Genomic DNA, 25,665 nt, shown 5'->3' on the forward strand with positions numbered 1-25,665 from the left:
TGCTAGACATTTCAAAATAGCCCCCTGACTACAGTTTTGACCTAAAAAAATCTGGAAACAATTATTTTTTATCACTCTCTTACACCAAATTTTTACAAATATGTGACATGATGGCAATGAGATTTCTTCATTTTGGGTGATCTTAAATGAAATTAGCCAGCAGCAATACAACCATACTGTTTTAACGCTTAGAAAATTCACGGGTGTGGAACTGGAGCAGCCACTTGGACTGTGTCTGCTCTCGAGTGTTGTGTTTTTACTTGCGACTGAAGGACAGTAGCCTTATTATGGTTATCATTCACAATTTCCAGTTGACACAAGTCCTTCAGTGAAGTTGATTAATCTGGATTCTTACACTTGTCCAGCATCTTCAACAGTGTCGGGCACACAACATTATCCAATAGAGTACGAAAATCAAGATATTCCGATTTATATATTAATCATCACTGGTCCATCATGCAGAAGTGTATCACAAAAGAAAATACAATCTACTCTTTCACGTTAAAGACACCTTCATGGCTTGATGGTTTCCATCCAGAAAACATCTTATGACAACCCTTTCAAAGTGTTAGATGACTTATATAGTCTCTTTCCAGCATTACTTTATGCAAGTCAGGTAAGAGAACAACTCTACAGCTGACCTGACCATGAAGCTACCAGCAGCACCAAAACTCTTTTAAGCTCTCACCAATCCCCTGTGACCGAAAAGACATTGCAAAAACAGAAATCTACAGGTTACAGGATCAAGGTGTGGTAGAACAATCACTGCCGAGGCATTGGACACCAGAAGTGCCAATAAAGAAACAAAATAGCAAACTCCATCTATGTGGTGATTTTAAAATGGTCGTAAATGCTCAGGCTGCAACAGACCTCAAACTAGTGCAGTAAGACTACAATCTATCTACCTTTTTCTATCTTTTATTATTTTCAAAAAACCACTTCGTACGGGTATTCCTGTAATTGCTGCCACACACAGAAATACAATAGATTGTGATAATCAACTCATCTTTTGAACTGGCTCACCACTAAATACAAGAAAGAGAGAAGGGTTCCTGAGCAATCAGGGGCAGCTGTGAAGGGATAACAACAAAGTAAATATGAAATTCAACAAGTAATCATAACTCAGGCTTAACACATAAATGTATCTGAAAATAACTTGAAAGAAAAACTCATTCACTCATCAATGCTGTTTTTAATTCATATTTCAGTTATTTGACTTACTATTAATCAGTTTTTTCCTCCCCCTTGTAGATCAACATGCTCAAATAATGACATCAAGCTCAAGCAGCATTGATTCACAGGTATGCAGTGTTGATTCAGGGTTTCTAGATTTCAAGAAAGTTTCAGGTACGCAGATATCACTGTCTCAAGAGTTTCAAAGAGGTGGGAGCGAGAGAGAGAGAGAGAGAGAGAAATAGAGAGAGAGAGAGAGAGAGAGAGAGAAATAGAGAGAGAGAGAGAGAGAGAAGACATCAAGCAGTAATGACATCTCAGCTTTCTGCAGCCTTGAATAATTGCAGGATCAGCTACAGGACAACAGTTACATCCTGATAGCTATTGTTGGAGGAAGAAATACAAGAAGTCCTCAAAAATTTTCAATTAAAATTAGAAGTTAAATTATTGAAAATTTTGTGATCAAATAGAACTATTTACAATTGTTGAGAGGAGAAGGATACTGAAATAAAGAATCAATTTACAGATAAGAAACTGCAGGCTGCTATTGTTCAATGGGATGGTCAGTTGAAGGACAACAGTTACATCCTGATAGCTATTGTTGGAGGAAGAAATACAAGAGGTCCTCAAAAAATTTCAATTAAAATTAGAAGTTAAATTATTGAAAATTTTGCGATCAAATAGAACTATTTACAATTGTTGAGAGGAGAAGGATACTGAAATAAAGAATCAATTTACAGATAAGAAACTGCAGGCTGCTATTATTCATTGGGATGGTCAGTTGATTCCTGCATTAACAGCTTACAATGTCATTGACAGATTTCCTGTGATTCTTTGTGGGAAATTTCTTAAGAGTGTCTGCATTACTCTCTGAGAGCTGATAGGAGCAGACAACTGTCTATTAAATTCTTGCTGAAGAGGATTTTCAGTTATAAGTTTATGCAGTTTCTGACACAACAGCATCAAATGTGGGTCTTTTTAGAAAAGTGTGTGTTTTAATTGAAATTTTTCTGGAAAAAATGCCTTGCGTTTACCTGGCAGGTATAACATGTGTAAAACAATCGCAGAAACAGTTTTAAGGAAAAGATGGGATGTGCAAACAGTGGTGTTAACAGAATATCAGAACATTTGGTCTGAAATCCATGTTAATTAAATACCCAACTGGAATTGATGAAAAGCCCAAGGAACATTTCTACAGAGGACTACAGAGAATTTTTAGAATTAATCATGTCTTCAGGAGCTATTGATTATGCAAGCTGGATGAAAAAGCTATTTATTGCTTGAAAATATTTATTTGAATTATCACCACAAGAAGAGAATCCAGTTTTTAATTAATATTTGTATTTTCCTCATTAGAGTGTATGTCAAAGCATGGTTAAACTTTTCAGTTGCCAAACCAGGCAATTTGGATTTCAGTTTCCTTTAAAACTTTGGAAATCATCATATCTGTTGTTATGTAGTGAAACTGAAAAACCTGTCACCCTAGAATTCTTTGTTAATTTGAGTTCTGCATATAAAATGAAAAAGGTCAATATACAGAATTGTATGGCAGAACCACCAGGTGAAGATATTAAAAGGTTTCAGGTAGCAATCAACACTCTTAGATAACTGGATTAAACAGTTTTTGAGTAACAACATATGACTATTTTTACAGACACAATTTGAGTGGCAAGTTATAAGTCAGAGTCATATCCTTTATAGTGGTATGGAAAGAAAGAGTCTACACACTGTTAATACACTGAAAGTTCTAAATGATCCAACCAAGAAATACAACCAGCTCATGCAGGACTGCCATAAATTATTTACAAGAAATGTGAAACATGCAGGACTGCCATAAATTATTTACAATAAATGTGAAACAGAAACTCTGTGTGCTTCACAATGTAACCAGGTACCACTGTAAGTTTCCAGGGCATAAAACTGTAACTTCATACAATACGGATTTCTAAAACAAAATGCAATTTTCCAATCACATTTGACACACACGCATGGTATGTAAAATTACTATACAGTGTTTTATAAAAATTAATACACCAATAGCAATATTAAACTGAATGTAAAAAATTTGTTACAACTTCCTTGCAGATTAAAACTATGTGCATATCTGGACTCAAATTCAGAACCTTGCCTTTGACAGGCAATCCAGACTGACATATGACCTTCTTCTGAGCTTCACTTCTGCCAACACAACTTACCTTCTCTGCAGTACAATTTCTTCCAGGAGTGCTAGCCCAGAAAACTATGTACAAGAGTTTCTGTGAAATTTGTAATGTAGGAGAGACGTAATGGCTGAAGTGAAGCTGTGTGGGCAGGTTGTCAGTCAAGCCTGCATGATGTCCACCACATAGCTTTATGTCAGGAAATTTCAAAACAGCACATATGCTGCTGCAGAGTGAGAATCTCATTCTGGCATAAAGTTGTTGGCTCACTACTTGGAGGCGGAGAAGGTGGGATAAGGGAAAGAAAAAAAGTTGGTAGGGGAATTTTAAGCAATCCCCCCCCCCCAAAAAAAGTGCAGGAGCCAGAAAGCAGTCCTTCCCCTATCCTTAAAATGTGGGGGCCTAGGGTACTCCTTCTTTTACTACTGCACCCAAATTATACACTACTCATTTTCTTGCACAAAAGTACCCAACTGGGGGAAGAGAGGAAGAAAAAAAAAGAAAAAAAAAAGAAAAAAAAAAATCAAAACTGAAAAAGTAGAAACACCTTAGTGTTTCTCATGGATATATGTCTCCAGCCGTGCACATGAGAACAATTAACATCATAATTTTACAAGCAGTATTTTATAATTTTTACAAACAAAGACCCTGGCTCTGTCATAGAAGATACCATCAGTATAGCTCCTCTTATTTAGCTCAACTGTGAGATACAAAATGCCTTTATTCATGGAGAAATCTTTATAGAAGTTAACTCAAAGATTGTTAACAAGTCAGTGCTAGAAAACTCTGCCTGTATTTTGCAACAGACTTACATTTTGGAAGGTTTTAAGGAACATGAGAGTGTGGGGAAACCTATCAAACTAAAAAAAGACATGGAAGGAGATTATGTATCGATAATTAACAATTACTTGGTTCTCTTAAATTATACAAATGTTTATTTCTACTGTAAACACACATTGTTAATGAACTTATAACAATAATGGCCCACAATAGATTATAGAAACTCAACCCAGGATTCTCATATTTGCCGCATGGCATCCTCTCCACTTCTCCCTGAACAGCTCTTGCATATTCAACCTTACTTGACTATCAATTTTACACCCTGCTCAACATAACAAAGAAAACAATGCCAGTTGTCTGCATCAGCTTAACAAAAATTGAAATGTTTTGCAATATTTAAAATAAGTGTAATTTTAGAAAAGAATCCTTTTTAGGTCTTGAAACATTTCCTAGTTCCCTTTCTTTCCCTTTCATACTGTAGTCCTAAATATTGTATCTCTTTACACTTTTCCACTGTGGTCACCATTTCCCACTCAACATATATGTTTTTGGCACACAACACACTGAACAATATAGGTGTTTTTTGGCACACAACTGACTGAGAACATTATTATAGTAAGCTGATACACATACAGTCCATCAGTTTGATGTGATCATGTCAGTGACTCCACTCTTACACAGACTAAATCTCGATACCTGTAGGATGTCATTATTGGTTACTTTTCTCTTCTACTCATCATAAGTAGAACACAGTAAATGATCATTCACACTAGCGACAAAGCTGAGACCAGTGGAACAAACAGGCAGTTATGTGGTCAATGATGGCAGAGTTAACCAAGTGAACGGCTAACTAAACGCGAAGTTCAGAGTACAGTCAAAGTAATCGTAAGTGTGCATTAACAGTCCAGGGAGTGATCTGAACTGAAAAAATATAAACACAAGCAAGCTCAATCACTCTCCTATCTATGGCATGTATCATACACGTCAGAGAATAGCAATACTGCTGGACAAGTGCAGGACCATTGTATTTAACAGACTCTGTTACATTAGTAGACAGGTCCACATGACATGCCAGCAGCAGCAGCAGTAGCACCTTTCACAGGAGCAAGCTGGTACCGTAGCATGAATCCTTAGCATCTCTGACTTTTCCTCCATATCAATTCTTGGGCTGGTGTATACTAAAGTTAGAATTTCCAATATCCTATAGAAACAAATGACATACAATTCTATTTAAAAGCATTAGTTGCTGTAAAAAATACTGCCTGAATTATATTCAGTGTTCAAGCTGGTTTTCACGACAGTACATGGACAACAGATGGGAAAGCAAAGCCTTTCAGCAACCGAGTTTGTGCTTCAACATGTGAATCTACACTCTGCAGAACCGTCATCGTTCTTTAAACTGTAATGCCTATTTTTCCTTATGATCATCATCATCATCATCATCATCATTTAAGACTGATTATGCCTTTCAGCGTTCAGTCTGGAGCATAGCCCCCCTTATACAGTTCCTCCATGATCCCCTATTCAGTGCTAACATTGGTGCCTCTTCTGATGTTAAACCTATTACTTCAAAATCATTCTTAACCGAATCCAGGTACCTTCTCCTCGGTCTGCCCCGACTCCTCCTACCCTCTACTGCTGAATCCATGAGTCTCTTGGGTAACCTTGCTTCTCCCATGCGTGTAACATGACCCCACCATCTAAGCCTGTTCGCCCTGACTGCTACATCTATAGAGTTCATTCCCAGTTTTTCTTTGATTTCCTCATTGTGGACACCCTCCTGCCATTGTTCCCATCTACTAGTACCTGCAATCCTCCTAGCTACTTTCATATCCGTAACCTCAACCTTGTTGATAAGGTAACCTGAATCCACCCAGCTTTCACTCCCATACAACAAAGTTGGTCGAAAGATTGAACGGTGCACAGATAACTTAGTCTCGGTACTGACTTCCTTCTAGCAGAAGAGAGTAGATCGTAGCTGAGCGCTCACTGCATTAGCTTTGCTACACCTCGCTTCCAGTTCTTTCACTATGTTGCCATCCTGTGAGAATATGCATCCTAAGTACTTGAAACCGTCCACCTGTTCTAACTTTGTTCTTCCTATTTGGCACTCAATCCATTTATATTTCTTTCCCACTGACATTACTTTTGTTTTGGAGATGCTAATCTTCATACCATAGTCCTTACATTTCTGATCTAGCTCTGAAATATTACTTTGCAAACTTTCAATCGAATCTGCCATCACAACTAAGTCATCCACATATGCAAGACTGCTTATTTTGTGTTCACATATCTTAATCTCACCCAGCCAGTCTATTTTTTTCAACATATGATCCATAAATAATATGAACAACAGTGGAGACAGGTTGCAGCCTTGTCTTACCCCTGAAACTACTCTGAACCATGAACTCAATTTACCGTCAACTCTAACTGCTGCCTGACTATCCATGTAAAGACCTTTAATTGCTTGCAGAAGTTTGCCTCCTATTCCATAATCTTGTAGAACAGACAATAACTTCCTCCTAGGAACCCGGTCATATGCCTTTTCTAGATCTATAAAGCATAGATACAATTCCCTGTTCCACTCATAACACTTCTCCATTATTTGCCGTAAGCTAAAGATCTGGTCCTGACAACCTCTAAGAGGCCTAAACCCACACTGATTTTCATCCAATTGGTCCTCAACTAATACTCGCACTTTCCTTTCAACAATACCTGTGAAGATTTTACCCACAACGCTGATTAAAGAGATACCTCTGTAGTTGTTACAATCTTTTCTGTTTCCATGTTTAAAGATTGGTGTGATTACTGCTTTTGTCCAGTCTGATGGAACCTGTCCCGACTCCCAGGCCATTTCAATTATCCTGTGTAGCCATTTAAGACCTGACATTCCACTGTATTTGATGAGTTCCGACTTAATTTCATCCACCCCAGCCGCTTTATTGCACTGCAATCTATTGACCATTTTTTCCACTTCCTCAAATGTGATCCTATTTCCATCATCATTCCTATCCCATTCTACCTCGAAATCTGAAACATTACTGATCGCATTTTCACCTACATTGAGCAACTCTTCAAAATATTCCCTCCATCTGCCCAAGGCATCCACAGGATTCACCAGCAGTTTTCCTGACCTGTCCAAAATACTTGTCATTTCCTTCTTACCTCCCTTTCGAAGACTGCTAATTACACTCCAGAATAGTTTTCCAGCAGCTTGACCCATAGTCTCCAACCTGTTTCTAAAGTCTTCCCACGATTTCTTCTTGGATGCTGCAATTATCTGTTTGACTTTGTTTCTTTCTTCAACATAACGTTCTCTGTCTACCTGGGTTCTGGTGTGTAGCCATTTTTGATACGCCTTCTTTTTCCTTTTACAGGCTGCCTTGACTGTATCATTCCACCAAGCTGTTTGCTTCATCCTACTTTTACACACTACTGTTCCAAGACATTCTTTAGCCACTTCTAGTACTGTGTCCCTGTACCTTGTCCATTCCTTTTCCAATGACTGTAATGGACTACATTCAACTAACTGGTACCTTTCTGAGATCGCTGTTATGTACTTGTGCCTGATTTCCTTATCCTGAAGTTTCTCCACTCTTATCCTCCTACATATGGACCTGACCTCCTGCACTTTCGGCCTCACAATCCCAATTTCACTGCAGGTTAAATAATGATCAGTGTCATCAAAGAATCCCCTGAATACGCGCGTGTCCCTCACAGCCTTCCTGAATTCCTGATCTGTTATTATATAGTCAATGACAGATCTGGTTCCCCTGCCTTCCCAAGTATACCGGTGAATGTTCTTATGTTTAAAAAAGGAGTTTGTGATTACTAAGCCCATACTGGCACAGAAATCCAAGAGTTGTTTCCCGTTCCTGTTGGCCTCCATATCCTCTCCAAATTTACCCATAACCTTTTCATACCCATCTCTTCGATTTCCAATCCTGGCGTTAAAATCACCCATGAGCAGAACACTGTCCTTGTCCTTTACTCTAACAACTACATCACTGAGTGCCTCATAAAAACTATCCATCTTATCTTGATCTGTCCCTTCACAATGCGAATATACTGACACAATCCTAATTTTCTTGCTAGACACTGTGAAATCTATCCACATCAGTCATTCATTTACATACCTTATTGCAACTATGCTGGGTTCCATTTCTTTCCTGATGTATAGCCCTACACCCCATTGTACTATTCCTGCTTTGACTCCTGACAGGTAGACCTTGTATTCTCCCACTTCCTCTTCTTTCTCACTCCTTACCCGAATGTCACTAACAGCTAAAACGTCCAGCCCCATCTTACTTGCAGCCTCTGCCAGCTCTACCTTCTTCCCAGAGTAGCCCCCATTGATATTAATAGCTCCCCATCTCATTACCATTTGTTTGCCAAGTCGTATCTTGGGAGTCCCTGGTTTGTCAGTTAGAGGTGGGACTCCGTCACCTCCAAAGGTCCGAGGCATTTTGCTCTGATTGTTGCCAGCATCATATTTAAAGTACCAGGGAAGCAGGTTGCTAGCCTTACTTGCCCCGAGTCCCATTGGGTTTTACCCCTAACGGCTGAGGGACTAACCGGTGGATTTGGTAGTCTTTGCCGTATGAGCACAAAGGTGACCACGACTCAGAATATGTCCGAGATGCCCAGCCTTATTCCAAAGTAACTGGTATCCCGACTATCGGGACCACTTACTTGGCCACTCATACGTTGCCCGTGGTTCATGAACTAGGACATGACTACAGAAACCCACACCATGATCATTTGAGATAATTCATCACACACACACATATAAACAATTAAAATTTTGACAAGCAATATCTAATTCTTAGTCATGAGATTGAAAATAAAGTTAATAACAATGGAAAATGATAAGTATAAGAAAAATATAAATTGAAACACACACAAAATTATTTTGCTGTAATACCCAATTTCTGTTGTAGTTCTTACTCAATGAATTCTCAGTTTAACGTAATAATGGAAACAGACTACAAAAAAGGACAACTTTGACTTATAACCAGTAAAGAAGCAACGTCAAGTTGCAGACAGGCACAATAAAAAGAGACTTATGTAAAGCTTTCAGGTACAGCCTTCATCAATAAAGAGATACACACACCATTCACACACAAGCAGTCACACCTCACACTCACACGACTGCGAACTCCAGCATCTCGGGCTGGATATGTGTGCCTGCTTGTGTGTGTAAACAGTGTGTGTCTCTCTCTACTGATGAAGACTGTGGCTGAAAGCTTTATGTAAGTGTCTTTTAATTGTGCCTGTCTGGTACTTCTTTACATTAAGTAACAAACTGTCTTTTCCTACATTGTTGATATTCCTACTTGAGAACACAATTCTGTACCTAGAATTATTTATGTTACTCTTAACTTGTAAAACTACAATATCTTAAAAACTCATGTTTTCATTTCACCTTAAACAACACAAAAATTCACCTTTGAGTTTGAGGACAGAGTTAGTTTACATGGTCTTTCTTTTGAAAGAACTTCTCCTGATGGTGCTGGTGTCGTAGTTTTGTTAGAGCTCTGGCATTTAGGTGATAATTCATCTGCGTCACCTGAGGGTTCCATTTCCTTAGTACTGTTGGACAACTTTGGTTTCTTTGAAGTCTTCCTTGTCTGTGAAGTACTTTTCATAGTAGCTGAGCTATTTGTCCCAGACTGCATTCTGTCTTTATTAACATTATTCCTGCCTTTGTGAACAGTGGAATTCATTTCAGAAGTTTTTTTGCCTAATTTTATGAGGGATGACCCACTTGTCTTTGAAGGCATTTTATTTTTATTAACATTTTTATTGCCTTTGAGGACAGTGACAGTCGGTTCAGAAGATTCTTTATCTAACTTGATGGGAGATGCCTTTTCAGTAGATGTTGCATAGCATGTTTCATCCAAGTCTGAAACAAATACAGTTATATCACAAGTCTCACAAGCTTCTTTAACAATCAATTTCAAAATATAACTGAGAAACTCAGCACAGCCAGCTGAAAAGATAAGGCATTTTGGTATATGCAACAGTTAGTCTCACAAGCATAAAATCTATTTGATATCATTCCAACTATATCTAGAGGAATCATGAAAATAATTAATTTTTTGAAAGCAAAAGTCATCCTAAGTTTTAAATCATTTCAATTAAAATATTAAGAGCATAGTTTACTTGTATAGCTGCTGCACACAGCTAAAGAATAATTTTCACTATGTAACTTTCTAGGCAGACGACAGTATACCATTGTTAGACTCCTACTTCAGGAAGGTAGTAAGAAAGACATAACTATTAATCCAATCACAATTAACACCTTAAAGTTTTGGAAAATATGATGTATTTAAGAATGGTTGAACATATCTGCAAATATAAGATTCTGAGTCAGTCACAATTTATATTTCACAAAGATCTCTTTGCTGAACATTTCATCTACCATTCAATAAAATTTTTCTGGGTTTCTGATCACATAATCAACAAAGACACATAAAAAAAAGTTTTGCATCACCTCGGTTCCGAGAGTTCTGGAACCTGTACAGAAAACTGGAATAGAGACAAACATTGCATGTTGTACCACCATACAGCGAGACCTTCAGAGATGATGCTCAAGATTGCTGTACATACCGATACCTCTAATACCCAGTAGCACATCCTCCTGCACTGATGCATGCCTGTATTCGTCGTGGCATACTATCCACAAGTTCATCAAGGCACTGTTGGTCCAGATTGTCCCACTCCTCAACTGCGATTCAGCATGGATCCCTCAGATTGGTTGCTGGGTCATGTCGTCCATAAACAGTCCTTTTCAATCCGAACCATAATCCGTAGGTAGCGGTCATCCACTGCAGTAGTAGCCCTAGGGCGGCCTGAGCCAGGTATGTCATCAACACTTCCTGTCTCTCTGTATCTCCTCCATGTCTCCACTTTGGTTCACTCCGAGACGCCTGGACACTTTCCTTGTTGAGAGCCCTTTCTGGCACAATGGAACAATGCAGATGCGATCAAACTGTGTTATTGACCATCTAGGCATCGTTGAACTACAGATAACACAAGCCGTGTTCCTCCTTCCTGGTGGAATGACTGGAACTGATTGGCTGTAGAACCCCCTCCATCTAATAGGAACTGCTCCTGCCTGGTTGTTTACATTTTTGGGCGAGTTTAGTGACATCTCTGAACAGTCAAAGGGACTGTGTCTGTGATACAATATCCACAGTCAACAGTTATCCTCAGGAGTTCTGGGAACCGGGGTGATGCAGAACTTTTTTTGATGTGTTTATATAAAACTACTGACATTTTGGTCCCTGTTGCAAGCGACCATCTTCAGGGTGTTTTGATTTATTGCTGAGTGAGAAAACTTTGTTTCTTATATACCTGCAGACATGGCTGTTATCTAATTCTGACACGCTGTTTAGGATGAAGGGCAGGGATGTCAGAAGTCTTTATTGGTGTTTTTATTATTTATTTTCATTGGTGGAAACCTGACCTTTTGATTAGTGTTTGCATTACTGCTTGTGATTGGTGGAAATCGGTGAATAGAAAACCAGGTGGCAGCTGGAACGTGGTGTTGTTTTCCTGCCGGCTGAGGCACGCCAGTACTCTATGTATCTACAGCCGCTGCAGTGTCCCGCGCGTCTGTATGTGTTGCTTCACGTGAGCTATTGTTCCATAGTGCTGTTATTGATGGCAGCCAAGACATTGGAAGTTGGTAGCCGTCTTCTCCATTCATGTTGGCCGGTCACTTGTCTATTTCTATTGCGTCTCTAATCTTCCTCCTGAAAGTAAGATGCTGTTTCACCAGTATGCATGCTTCACCAGAATCAATCTGTTTACCGTATTTACTCGAATCTAAGCCGCACTTTTTTTTCGCTTTTTGTAATCCAAAAAACCGGCTGCGGCTTAGAATCGAGTGCAAAGCAAGCGGAGGTTCTGAAAAATGTTGGTAGGTGCCGCCACAACTAACTTCTGCCGTCGAATATATGTAGCGCTACAAAGGCAAGCTTTGTAGGCACAAAGATAAATACTGGCGCCAAAACCTCTGCGCCAGTAAAAAAAAAGAGGAAGAAGAAGAAGAAGGGTGGAAGACGAGCTTTTTTTCTCCGCCCCGAGTTTCGACCACTGCATTTTCATACATTGTCCTACGAAGTAAATACAAATTCCGTATTGCTCATCTTCGAATGTAGCAGAATTTCAATGTACTACGAAAATCCGACTGGTAAGACTGGGATGTTTGTCAATATGGCCAACTCTATGTTCTCAATTTTTTCCTACCTGTGAGAAGAGATGGTTGCTAATAGGAACCCGATGAAATGTAAATCACATGCAGTGATATTCTTCACCATAAGAATAATACGAATATAAACATTGTGCCACGTATTTTTCATGTTTGCTGCTATCTCATTTAAATCCTGTCTGCCTAATAAACTATGAAACTAGAGTGAGACAACAGCAAACGCGGCAGAATATACGTATCGTGTCACGTTTATATTCGTATTATTCTTATGCCTAATAGTGATACAGTCAGAAATGAAGCACGGCAACTGACTAGATTTTTAAACCTAAGATGACTAATTTCTGTGCAGAATTTGATGTACTAAAGAAGCGGCCACAAAGATTTTCAAATGGAGAAAAATTTTCACCTAACTCTCGTTCAGAACATGTTCTATCATACGCAGTCTATTATTTGGTTCTTGTTGATCAGAATGGACTAACAATGCATGACACAGTACAGTAATGCATTTTCAGCTTAAGAGTAAACACCTATAACAAAGAAAACGGCAATTATCAGATCGAAGCAAACTAAGCAATCGATTCAAACCAGACGTAGCATGTGAAAAAGAAAGGGTACCCGAATAAATACGGACGGAGCGCCTGACGCATAGCAATGGCTACCTGGTAAAGCTTAACTGCTATGCTTACGACTCGAACCAAACTACTGTAGCTGTATCGTCATTCATTCGACCTAAATTGTGTCTCATATTACAATGGACCAACTTTGTTTCGGTTTCGATTTGGAGGTGCGGCCTAAAACTATTCTCTCCACTTGAATTTCGAGTCTAAAATTACAGGTGCGGCTTAGGTTCGTGAATTTTTTTTTTTTTTTTCTCCTTTATTTCGAGTCTCATTTTTCAGGTGCGGCTTAGATTCAAGTAAATACGGTACTGCACTCATCCTGACGTTCTGCCACCACTGACTTGGTGTACTGTCTTAGTCAGATATATCTCTCATGTTCAGATATCCGTGTGCTGATGGGTATCCCCGTCTCACCTACATACATTAATCCACATTCACACCTGATCTCGTAAACTCCAGCAGCATATAGTTTGCCAACTGTATCTTTCATTGTGCGAAAAATATCTTTTATTCTGTTGTTGCTTCAGAAAATTGGCATGATTCCTTGGCATGATTCCTGCTCGGCAGAGAATTCTGCCCTCCCATTCAGTGACAGCTTGAACATATGGTAATAGAGCAATGTTTTGTGCTTCCTTTTGCTCTCCTCTACTGCCTTCATTCTTTGCCACGACAGTTTTATCTATTACTTCATTCCATAACCATTGGCACAAAAAATTGATTTGAGGTTTTATAGTTCACCCTTTAGATGTTCCTTATCGCTGATACTGTGAGCCCTCTTGGTTAAAGTGTGCACGGTGGATTTCTTCTGCATAGGGTGATGATGGGAGGAGGCATGCAGGTACCTGTCAGTACTGGTTGGCTTCCTATACACTCTATGGCTCAGTTTACCATCAGGCTTTCTGTGACCTTCCATCTCGAGGAAAGGCAGCACCCCATTCTTTTCTATCTCCATAGTGAATGCAGTGCTGCTGGTTGAGGTTTTGGTGGAAATTTCGTAGCTTGTCCTCTCCATGTGGCCAGATGATGAAAGTATCATCAAAATAATGGAACCAACATCCTGGGCATAATGCTGTGGACTGGAGCGCTGTTTCTTCAAATGCTTCCATAAAGATGTCTGCTGCAATAGGCGAGAGAAGGGAGCCCATAGCTACACCATCTGTCTGTGGCATATAAGAAACAAAGTTTTCTCATTCAGCAGTAAACAAAAACACCCTGAAGGAGATTGCTTGCAACAGGGACCGAAACATCAGTAGTTTCATACTTATTAACAATGCGGTCACAAGCCCAGAAAAATTTTATTGTATGTGAAATGGCCACAGAAACCTGTTTATGTTTCATCTACCACTTTACTGACTTTGTTAAAATATCTATAAGACAAGAATTCATCTGCCAGGATCTTTAGTGATCTGTCTGAGGCATCTGACTGAGTAAACCACAACATACTTTTGGAGAAACTTAAGTTTATGGCTTTTGAGGTACAATGAGTAACTGATTCATTTCATATTTAAAATGGGAAATGATGAGCCATGTTAGCTCATGCAACTTTCATGATGACTCTTCTTCTAAGTGGGAACAAATTACTTCTGGCATTCAAGAGGGTAAAATTCTAGGACCACTTTTTTCCTTGCTACACATAAAATACCTCTTATCTTACACTGATAGAGCACATATAGTGCTATTTGTTGGTGATGTAAGCATCATAATCAAGTGAAACAGCACTGCAACAACACAAGGAGAAATAAACAAAATATCCAGAAGTGTGTGTGTGTGTGTGTGTGTGTGTGTGTGTGTGTGTGTGTGTCATCGTCATAGACGTCGTTGCCCCCTCACCGCCCGCAACTGATTTTTTTATTGGTCCAGTTTTAGTTGTGTTAGTGTCATGACTTGCCATTAGGTGCCAGCACTGGTATGGTGATGTACGGTTGAAACACAAGCATCAGAGTGCATTCGGGTTGCAGGCAGTCATCATGGGTCTGCACAAGGTGAGCAGGGCTTTATTCATAAAGCTATTTCACCAAAACAACAGCAAAATGCGGCTGCTCTTTGTGAGTACTGATGCTTTAAGGAATACAGAGAGGTCCTCTTCCAGCACTTGGCTTGAAGAACATGATTCAAAAGGTTGAATTAACTGGGAATTTGAGAACTGCTCTTGGGAGAGGCCAACTTCTAATAGTGCCACAAATTGTTGCTGTTGCAACTAATGAAAATGCTGGACACAGTGTGTAGTCGTAACACACATTGGAGGTTAAAAATGAAACAGCTTAAATATCTCACCTGAGATGTTTCGAGCAGCAATAGAGCAATCTCTAGCACAGCTCCATGCTGTCGTGGATGCAGATTGTTGTCATATTGAACAATGTAACTTAGAATGTAAACATGGTACACAATTAATAAATGTTAACCTCTCACATGCAAATTAAAATGTGTATCTTTCCATAATTTATACATTATTTCTCTTCTGGATACCCATTCAATTGTTTCCACAAAGTTTCATTGTTCTACGATCATTCGTTTTTCATGGGGCCCTCTCAAGGAGTGAAAGTTTAGTTATAACAACCCTGTACTGTCCAGTTTTCTTGTAACAAAATACACAAATCTGATTGCAAAGGAGGTGTAGCAAATTGAAAATATGAAAGGTACTGAAAGCATGAGCCACATCGATGCAATGAGTTATGGAAACAGAGGAAGCTATGATTTACAAACAGAAGAAACTGTTATTATTGTGGTCTTCAGTCCAAAGAATGGTTTGATACAGCTCGATGCTATTCTATCCTGTAAGAGAATCATTATCTCCAAAGAACTACTGCAACCTACATCTTTCTGAACCTGCTTACGGTATTCATATCTTGATCTCCCTCTATGATTTATACCCCCAAATTTTCCTCTCATACTAAATTGATGATCCCTTGATGTCTCAGAATGTGTCCTATCAATGGTCCCTTCTTTTGATCAAGTTGTGCCACAAATGTCTTGTCTCCACAATTCTACTCAGTACTTCCTCATTAGTGACATAATTCACCCATCTAATCTTCAACATTCTTCTGTAGGAACATATTTCGAAAGCTTCTATCCTCTTTTTGTCCAAACTGTTTACTATCCATGTCTCACTTCCATACATGGCTACACTCCATTCAAATACTTTCAGAAAAGACTTCCTTACACTTAAATCTATATTCGCAGTTAACAAATTTCTCTTCTTCAGAAATGCTTTTCTTGACTGTCATCAGTTATTTTGCTGCCCAAAAAGCAAAACTCGTCTACTACTTTAAGTGTCTCGTTTGCTAATCTGATTTCCTCACCGTCACCTGCTTTAATTTGACTGCATTCCATTAACTTAGTCTTTCTTTTGCTAATGTTCCTTTTAAGACACTGTCCATCCGGTTCAAATGCTCTTCCAAGTCCTTTGCTGTCTCTGACAGAATTACAATGTCATCGGCAAACCTCAATGTTTTTATTTCTTCTCCTTGAACTTTAATTCCCACTCAAAACTTTTCTTTGGTTTCCTTTACTGTTTGCTCAATGTACAGACTGAATACTATCGGGGACAGGCTACATCCCTGTCTCACTTCCTTCTCAACCACTGCTTCCCTTTCATATCCCTCAACTCTTACAAATGCCGTCTAGTTTCTGCACAAGTTGTAAATAGCCTTTCGCTCCCAGTATTGTAGTCGACATTGTCAAAAGCTTTCTCTAAGCCTACAAATGTAGGTTTGTCTTTTTTTAACCTCTTCTAAGATAAGTAAAAGGGTCAGCATTGTCTTGTGTGCTCCTACAATTCTCCAGTATCCAAACTGATCTTCCCCAAGGTCAGCTTCTACCAGTTTTTCCATTCTTCTGTAAAGAATTCATGTTAGTATTTTGCAACCATGACTCACTAAACTGAGAGTTCATAATTTTCACACCTGTCAGCAACTGCTTTCTTTGTAACTAGAATTACTACATTCTTCTTGAAGTATGAGAATATTTTGCCTGTCTCATACATCTTGCACACGAGGTGGAAGAGTTTTGTCCTGACTGGCTCTCCTATGGCTATCAGTAGTTCTGGTGGAATATCACCTACCCCCAGGGCGATGTTTCGACGTAGAGCTCTCAGAGCTCTGTCAAATTCTTCTCGCAGTATTGTATCTCCCATCTCGTCTTTAGCTACGAGATCTTCTCTTTCTGTAACATTACCTTATAGTTCATCTCCCTTGTACACAGCCTCTATATACTCCTTCCACATTTCAGCTTTCCCTTCTTCGCTATTCGGGAGGACGACGGTTCAATCCCGTCTCCTGCCATCCTGATTTAGGTTATCCGTGATTTCCCTAAATCGCTTCAGGCAAATGCCGGGATGGTTCCTTTGACAGGGCACGGCCGATTTCATTCCCCATCCTTCCCTCACCCGAGCTTGCGCTCCGTCTCTAATGACCTCGTTGTCGACGGGACGTTAAAACACTAATCTCCTCCTCCTCCCTTCTTCGCTTAGGACTAGCTTTCCATCTGAGCTCTTGATATTCGTACAGCTGCTTCTCTTTTTCCCAAAGGCCTCTGTAATTTTCCTGTAGGTGATATCTATCTTTCCCCTAGTGAAACATGCTTCTAAATCCTTGCATTTTTTCTCGAGCCATTCCTGCTTAGCCATTTTAAACTTCTGGTGAATCTCATTTTTAAACGTTAGTACTTCTTTATTAAATTATCTCCTTTCGTTAGTCAAATTCAATACCTTTGTGTTATCTGGGAATTTATACTAAGCATTGTATTTTTACCAATTTGATCCTCTGCTGTCTTCACTATTTCATATCTTAATGCTACCCATTAATCTTCTACTATTATTCCTTTCCCCTGTTCTAATCAATTGTTGCCCAATACTTCCTCTGAAACTCTCAACAACCTTCGATTCTTTCAACTTATACAGGTCACATCCCTTTAATTTCCTACCTTTTTTGCAATTTCTTCAGTTTTAATCTACAGTTCAGAACCAACAATTTCTGGTCACAGTCCACATCTGCTCTGGGAAATATCTTACAATTTAAAATCCAGTTCCTAATCCTCTTTGTTTCCATTATATAATCAGTCTAAAACTTTCCTGTGTCTCCAGGTCTCTTCCACGTATAAAACCTTCCTTTTTTATATGATTCTTAAAGCAAGTGTTGGCGATGATTAAATTATGCTCTGTCCAAAATTCTACCAGATGCCTTCCTCTTTCATTCCTTTTCCCCAGACCATATTCACCTATTTTTCCTTCTCTTCCTTTTCTTACAACCGAATTCCAGTCCCCCATCACAATTAAATTTTCGTCTCCTTTAACTTTCTGAATAATTTCTTTCACCTCATCATACTTTTGCTGAATCGCTCCATCATCTGCGGAGTTAGTAAGCTTATAAACTTGTACTAATGCGGGAGGCATGGGTTTTGCATCTATCTTGGCTTCGATAATGCATTAATTAATTATGATGTTCATAGTAGCTCACCCACATTCCTATTTTCTTATTCATTATTCCGCATTACACCTACTTGATTTTGTATTTATAATCCTGTATTCACCTGACCAGAAGTCTTGTTCCTCTTGCCACCGAACTTCATAATTCCCACTATATCTGATTTCAACCTATGTATTTCCCTTTTTAAACTTTCTAACTTACCTGCCCAATTTATCCCACACTGCAATCCGCAGAATGTCAGTTTTGCTTCTACTGGTGGCAATGTCCTCCTGAGACATCCCCGCCCGGAGATCTGAATGGCGAACAATTTTACCTCTGAATATTTTACCGAAGAGGATGCCGTCATCATCAATCAACCATACAGCAAAGCTGAATGCCTCGGGAAAAATTTGGGTTGTAGTCTCCCATTGCTTTCAGCTGTTCGCAGTACCAGCACAAAAAGGCCTTTTCGATTGATGTTACAAGGCCAGGTCAGGCAGTCACCTAGACTGTTGCCCCTGCAAATACTGAAAAGGCTGCTGCCCCTCTTCAAGAATCACCTTGTCTGGGCTCTCAACAATTATCCCTCCATTGTAGTGCCACCTATGGTACAGCCGGCACATAAGCCACCCCACAAACGGTAATGTCCATGGTTCAAGAGGGGGGAGAGGGGAAAGGGGGGGTTTGGAGGGGTAGAAGAAACTACAGTCACATAAACAAACGAAACATTAACTAAATCAAATGAGCATGACAGTTTGAATGAATTTAGAAATAAATTTTATATAATGAAATGTCAAAATAACCTACAAAAATTTTGATTCTACTTAAAGGTAACTGATATGTCAAAGCACCAGCTAACCGATAATTACATAGACAATTGTGTTCAGCAACATTACTACAGCACACATGAAAGCAAAGGTAAATTACAGTTATTATGTTTCCTAAGAACATGCAGTGCTAATGTAGGGTTTAATGATAATGCCATCCTCTTGGATAAAATTTCTCCATTTGGATTTCCAGTGGTGACTACTCAGAAGGATGTTTCCATGAGATAAAACAAATCTTGAATTCTACACACCAGAGCCTTGAATTTTAGATCCTTTAATCATATAGACAGATTAGAAAACTTCAAAAGATTAATGAATGGGTTGAAATTAGATACAGTATGAATTAATGAAGTACTATGGCAGGTGGACTAGGATTTCTGGCCAAGTGAGTACAGTGTAACCAATTCAAACCCAAACAAGGGTAATGCAGAAAAAACTATATAATGAATAAGATGTGATTGGACTGCCTCGTATCCCAACCTCTGTCTTCTCCTACACTTTTTGCCCTCTCCCTTCTTTTCAGTATTTTTTCCCCAAGGTATATGATTATTTTTTCCCCAAGGTATATGATTCTATTCCATAAAAAACTGTGCTCCATAAACACATTCTAGGAAATTCCTTTCTAAATTTAAGACCTATGATTGGTAATAGCATACTTCTGTAATTCTTCCTCACTTTCACTGAGAGTAACAATGTCATCCAGCAAATCTTTTCATTGTTATGCTTTCACCCCGAATTGTAATCCCACTTTCACATCCTTCTTTTAATTCCTTCATTGCTTCTTTGAACAGGAGTGGCAGACTGCATACCTGGTCTCAAGTAAAATCGCTAAGTTGGTCTCAGGTTTCCATAACTATATAATGAATAAGATGTGGTTGGACTGCCTCGTATCCCAACCTCTGTCTTCTCCTACACTTTTTGCCCTCTCCCTTCTTTTCAGTATTTTTTCCCCAAGGTATATGATTATTTTTTCCCCAAGGTATATGTGTATATGGTGTGGAAGTTGAAATAATCAAAATGAAAGATAAGTTTTAATTTCATGTTCAAGAAATCATTCACACAGGAGAATCGTGCAAACATACTGTCATTTGATTAATGGACAGACTCCCATACGGACGACATAGTAATAAGCATCCCTTGTGTAGAGAAACGACTAAAAGATTTGGAAGCAAGTAATTCACCAGGTCCAGATGGAATCCCAATTAGGTTTTACAAAGAGTACTCTACAATTAGGTTTTACAGAGAGTACTCTATGGCCTTGGCCCCTTAACTAGCCTGCATTTATTGTGAATCTCTCACCTAGCACAAAGTCCCAAGTGATTGGAAAAAAGTGCAGATGACTCCAGTATACAAGAAGGATAAAAGAACAGAACTGAAAAATTTACTGACCAATATCTCTAATATTGGTTTGCTGCATAATCCCTGAACATATTCTCAGTTCGAATATATTAAACTTTCTTCAGTCTAAGAACCTTATGTCCACGAATCATCATGGTTTTCAAAAGCTTCGCTGGTGTGAAACAGTTCCATTGCAGGCTGTTAACAAAGGTACAGGCATTAGTTCACAGATATGTGAGTGGCTCGAAGACTTCTTAAGTAATAGAACCTAGTACATTGTCCTCAATGGTGAGTGTCCATCAGAGATAAGGGTATCGACAGGAGTGCCACAGGATGTGTGATAGGACTGCTGTTGTTCTCTACATACATAAAATGATTTGGTGGACAGGGTGGGTAGTAACCTGTGGTTGTTTGCTGATGATGCTGTGGTGTATGGTAAGGTGTCAAAATTGAGTGACTGCAGGAAGATACAATACGACTCAGACAAAATTTCTAGTTGGTGTGATGAACTGCAACATGCTCTAAATGTGGAAAAATATAAGTTAATGCAGATGGTTAGGAAGAAAAAACTTGTAATGTTCGGATACAGTATTACTAATGTCCTGCTTGACACAGTCAAGTCATTTAAATACATGTGCGTACTGTTTCAAAGCAACATAAAATGGAATGAGCATGTGAGAAACATGGTAAGGAAGGCAAATAGTTCTCACCTATTTAGTACTGGAGGAAAGCAGGGGGTAAAAACCGTAGAGGAGGATGAAGAAATGAATACAGTAATCAGATTCAGAAGGATGTAGGTTGCAGTAGTTACTCAGAAGTGAAGAGGCTTGCACACAGTAGAGTGCATCAAACCAGTCTTCGGACTGAAGACCACAACAGAACATAAGCGTTACAGAGATACTTCAGGAACTCAAATGGGAATCCTTGGAAGAAACGTAACATTCTTTTTGAGAAACACTACTGAGAAAATTTAGAGGACTGGCATTTGAAGCTGACTGCCACATGATTCGACTGCCACCAACATACATTGCGCTCAAGGACTACAAAGATAAGATATGAGAAATTTGGGCTCATACGGAGGCACATAATTGTTTTTCCTTCGCACTATTTGTGAATGGAACAGGAAGGGAAATGACTGGTAGGGGTACAGGGTACCCTCTGCCATGCACCGTACAGTGGTTTGCAGAGTATCTGTGTATGCTCTTTTAATCCGAGTATTACTCCCTTATTACTCTTTCCTCCTTGTTTCTTGAATGTGTTGTTTATTATCAGCTTTTCATGTAGCTTATATTTATTTTCAAACATTTAGTAGCATTTTATTTGTTGAATTAAATTTTATAGGTCAATAAATCCTATGAAAGCGTTTTGATTTTCCTTAAGTCTTGCCTCTTATCAAACTCAGTGTGAGATCTGCCTCTTCGATGTCATTATCTCTCCCTTCTTCTATATATTATTTGTATCAGTATCTTGGCTGCATGGGCTGTTAAGTTAATTGTGCAAGTAATTCTTAAATTTATCCACTTTTGTTATCCTTGAGATTGTGTTTATGATATTCTTCCAATAGTCCTTATGTCTCTAGTCTCACAGATTCTACACATTAATTTGAATAATCAACAAATAGCATAGTAAATGGATTATGATAGTCAAAATAGACACAAAGCCATAGTCCACCACATTAGTGATGCCTACTTGTTCTGCAGACGCAGGAATAAAATAAAGCTCTGCAGAAGACAAAGGAATAGAATAAATGTATGACAAGATAAAAGAAATTATTCAGAACCCTGATGGAAACAAGAATTTGATTGTGATGGGAGAATTGGGTTCAATAGTAGGAAAAGGAAGAACACTGGGAAGGTGAAGGAACAAAAGGGGAAGTCAACCTGTCAGACTGTTACACAGAAGACAGTTTCATCAATGTAAACAATTTGTTTAACTATCACCAAGGAAGGATGTGTATCTGAAACTGACCTGGTGGCACCAGAAGGTTACAGACCCATTACATAATTGTGTGGAAAGTTCAGAAACCAGATTCTAAACTGCAAAATATTTTGAGAATGGACACTGACCATAACTCGTTAATTATGAAATGTAGAGTAAAAATGAAGAAATTTCAAAGGTTAAAAATCTAGCACATAAGTTGAAACAACAAGAGGCTGTTGAGCAGTTACACAGTTTGGTCTAAAACAGAACTCTTGGTTGGTGATTTGAGAGGTGCATCTATATTACATTTTCTCACCAGAAATTTGTTCAAAGTGGCCTGTTTGAATGGACAGAAGAAGTGGTACAGGCTTGTTTATACTGTGTTTCTTTCCCCAGTAGCCATCTGTCTGAGATAGAATGGCTGTATTCACTACTTTTTGCACTACTTCCTTAAGTTTTGATGAGTTGAGTTTCAAGGTACATAGTTACACAAAGTTTTTGTAATTTTACAGACTAAGGACTCTTTAAGTTTTTTTCCATGCTAACTAAGATCAAGTCCACAATTGGTGTGAAGTCCTCCATTAAATTTGTGTACTTCTATCAAGTAACTGTTAGGAAAACCGCTGCTGATTTCTGCATAATAATTATTTGTAGCTCATATTGACTCAATAACACACCAAGACTGAATTAAATCCTGCCTGTGTAGAAGGTCAAAAGCAGTTATTGTGGTATGTTTCAGTTGGTGTAGAGATGTTCTTAAGGCATTAACTTTTATATCTTCAAATTTAACACAATTTTCGGACAACACAACACACATATAAGTCACTGAGTACGTTGACCTGTGTACAAGTCGGCATTCGATTAAACACTGAGTCTCAGTCTAGCGGCCACTGCTCGGCTGGCTGCTTAGGTGGCGCAGCTGCTGCCTGGCTGGCTGACAGCGCCGCACGTAGAGGACATGCGTAATTGCGCGGTGGTACTTTGAATAATCGGCGAGTCACAACAATTTTCCCCCCTTTGAAATTGTTGCACTGGTCTTGATGGAGGTGTCCTGGAGATGGCTAACGTCCATAGGCGTTGTTTGACTCGCCGTAAAGTCTCGAGGAGGAGGCTTCCCGTACGGACGAAGTGTCCCCGATGATAACGGGTCGAGATGGCAGGAGACGTAGGGGTTGAATCTGCTGGGGCCCCCTGCACCAATCTGCCCGTTGCGGCAAGTCCAGTTGATATGACAGGAGACATGGGCGATGTGTCGGCGTCTGTTGGAGGAGGAGGCGAGTAGATGTACTCTGACAGAGGACGGTCCTCCGGTTCCTGCATGGGCACGTCTCCTGGTGGCATCCGTTCTGATACTGGCATCGCGATGACGGTGAGAGAGCTGCGTTGTGAGTATTGAGAGATGCCAAGATCCCGAGCATCAGGTAGAGCCAAAGGTGGCGTGGCGGCATTCGGAACAGGCGTTGCTGGCAGCCGAGGCCGAAGCTGGTCCGAATGACGCACTGCAACACCCGCGTCCGTCTGGATTTCATACAGGCGTCTGCCACGGTGTCGTAAGATGCGGCCCGGGCTCCATTTTGGCCGCCTGCCATATCCCCGTACCCAGACGAGGTCGTCGGTGGTGAACCGGCCAAAGCTTCTTTCTCAATTTGAGAATGCTTTTGTTGGGCATCCGTGAGCGTTTTGGAGGCATAAGCAATGGGTTGTTCCGAACCGTCAGAAAAACGGTGCGCAAGGACCGCACCGACCCCGTATTGAGAGGCGTCTGTGGCAAGAACACGATGTTGGCCAGGTCGATAAGTAGCCAGGCACGGGGCCTGTTTCAGCATAGTCTTTAATTTCCGGAAAGCCGCGTCACATGACGCGGACCAGTGAAAAGGCACGTTTTTATGCAACAGGCGATGCAACGGCTGAGCCACCGATGCCGCAGACGGTAAAAACTTGTGATAGTATGCTATTTTCCCCAAGAAAGCCTGCAGTTCCTTAACAGATGTAGGGCGAGGAAGGGCATCGATCGCAGCAACAGTGTGTTGAAGCGGATGAATACCATCCCGAGAGAGTTGAAACCCCAAGTACGTGATAGATGCCTGAAAGAATTGTGATTTCTGAAGATTACACTTAAGACCGGCAGTCTGTAAGACATTAAAAAGTGTGCGGAGATTTTGAAGATGTTCTTCAGTGGTGGAGCCAGTGACAACAATGTTGTCCATGTAATTGATACACCCCGGGACAGGGAGCAATAATTGCTCCAAGAATCGCTGAAAAAGAGCAGGGGCGCTAGCAACCCCGAATGGCAAGCATTGGTATTGATAGAGGCCGAAAGGCGTGTTAAGGACCATAAACTGCCGGGAAGTAGCGTCGAGAGGAAGTTGATGATAAGCTTCCGACAGGTCAATTTTAGAAAAATACTGTCCTCCAGCGAGTTTAGTGAACAGTTCTTCAGGACGGGGCATAGGGTAAGTGTCGATGAGGCATTGAGCATTTACAGTGGCTTTGAAATCGCCACAGAGACGAATATCACCATTTGGCTTAGCAACTACAACGACAGGAGAGGACCACTCACTGGAAGTGACAGGAAGCAAGACCCCTGAAGCAGTGAGACGATCCAACTCCCGTTTTACCCGATCACGAAGGGCCACAGGAATGGGCCGAGCCCGAAAAAACTTAGGCCGAGCAGTGGGTTTGAGTGTGATATGAGCTTCAAAGTCGTTTGCACGGCCTAACCCAGGAGAAAAAAGGGACGAAAACGTCGTCGACAAGGAATCCAGCTGAGCATAAAAAATAGCATCAGAGACAATATTGACAGAGTCATCTATGGAGAACCCAAAAACGCGAAAGGCATCGAAACCAAAAAGATTTTCTGCAGTGCTCTGGTCGACCACAAATATGGGAACAGTGCGAATGACGGATTTGTAAGATACCTCAGCATTAAACTGTCCCAAGAGAGAAATCTTATGTTTATTGTACGTCCGTAATTGCCGAGTGACAGGGGACAGGAGTGGAGAACCCAGCTGAAGATACATCTGAGAATTAATTATAGTGGCAGCAGAACCGGTATCCACTTGCATGCGAACATCTCGACCAAGGATTTGGACAGTGAGGAATAACTTCCCTGAAAGGGAAGAAGTGCAATTGACAGACAACACAGAATCAGAATCATTGTCATGTTCATGAACATCATGTATGCGGTTGGATTTACAAACGGAAGACACATGACCTTTCTTTTTGCAA

General features: G+C 39.9%; 1 protein-coding gene across 1 annotated transcript in view; it reads right to left on the reverse strand.

Annotated features, from left to right (window-relative positions):
* LOC126176439 (zinc finger CW-type PWWP domain protein 1-like) overlaps positions 1–25,665 on the reverse strand; it is a 339,799-nt gene that overhangs the window by 261,973 nt on the left and 52,161 nt on the right. Inside the window, exon 6 of the mRNA XM_049923596.1 lies at positions 9,560–10,017. Within this exon, the coding sequence (XP_049779553.1) occupies positions 9,560–10,017 (458 nt within the window). The remainder of the gene's footprint in view (positions 1–9,559; positions 10,018–25,665) is intronic.

Source organism: Schistocerca cancellata, chromosome 3 (genome assembly GCF_023864275.1).
Source record: "Schistocerca cancellata isolate TAMUIC-IGC-003103 chromosome 3, iqSchCanc2.1, whole genome shotgun sequence".
Taxonomy (NCBI): Eukaryota; Metazoa; Arthropoda; class Insecta; order Orthoptera; family Acrididae; genus Schistocerca; species Schistocerca cancellata.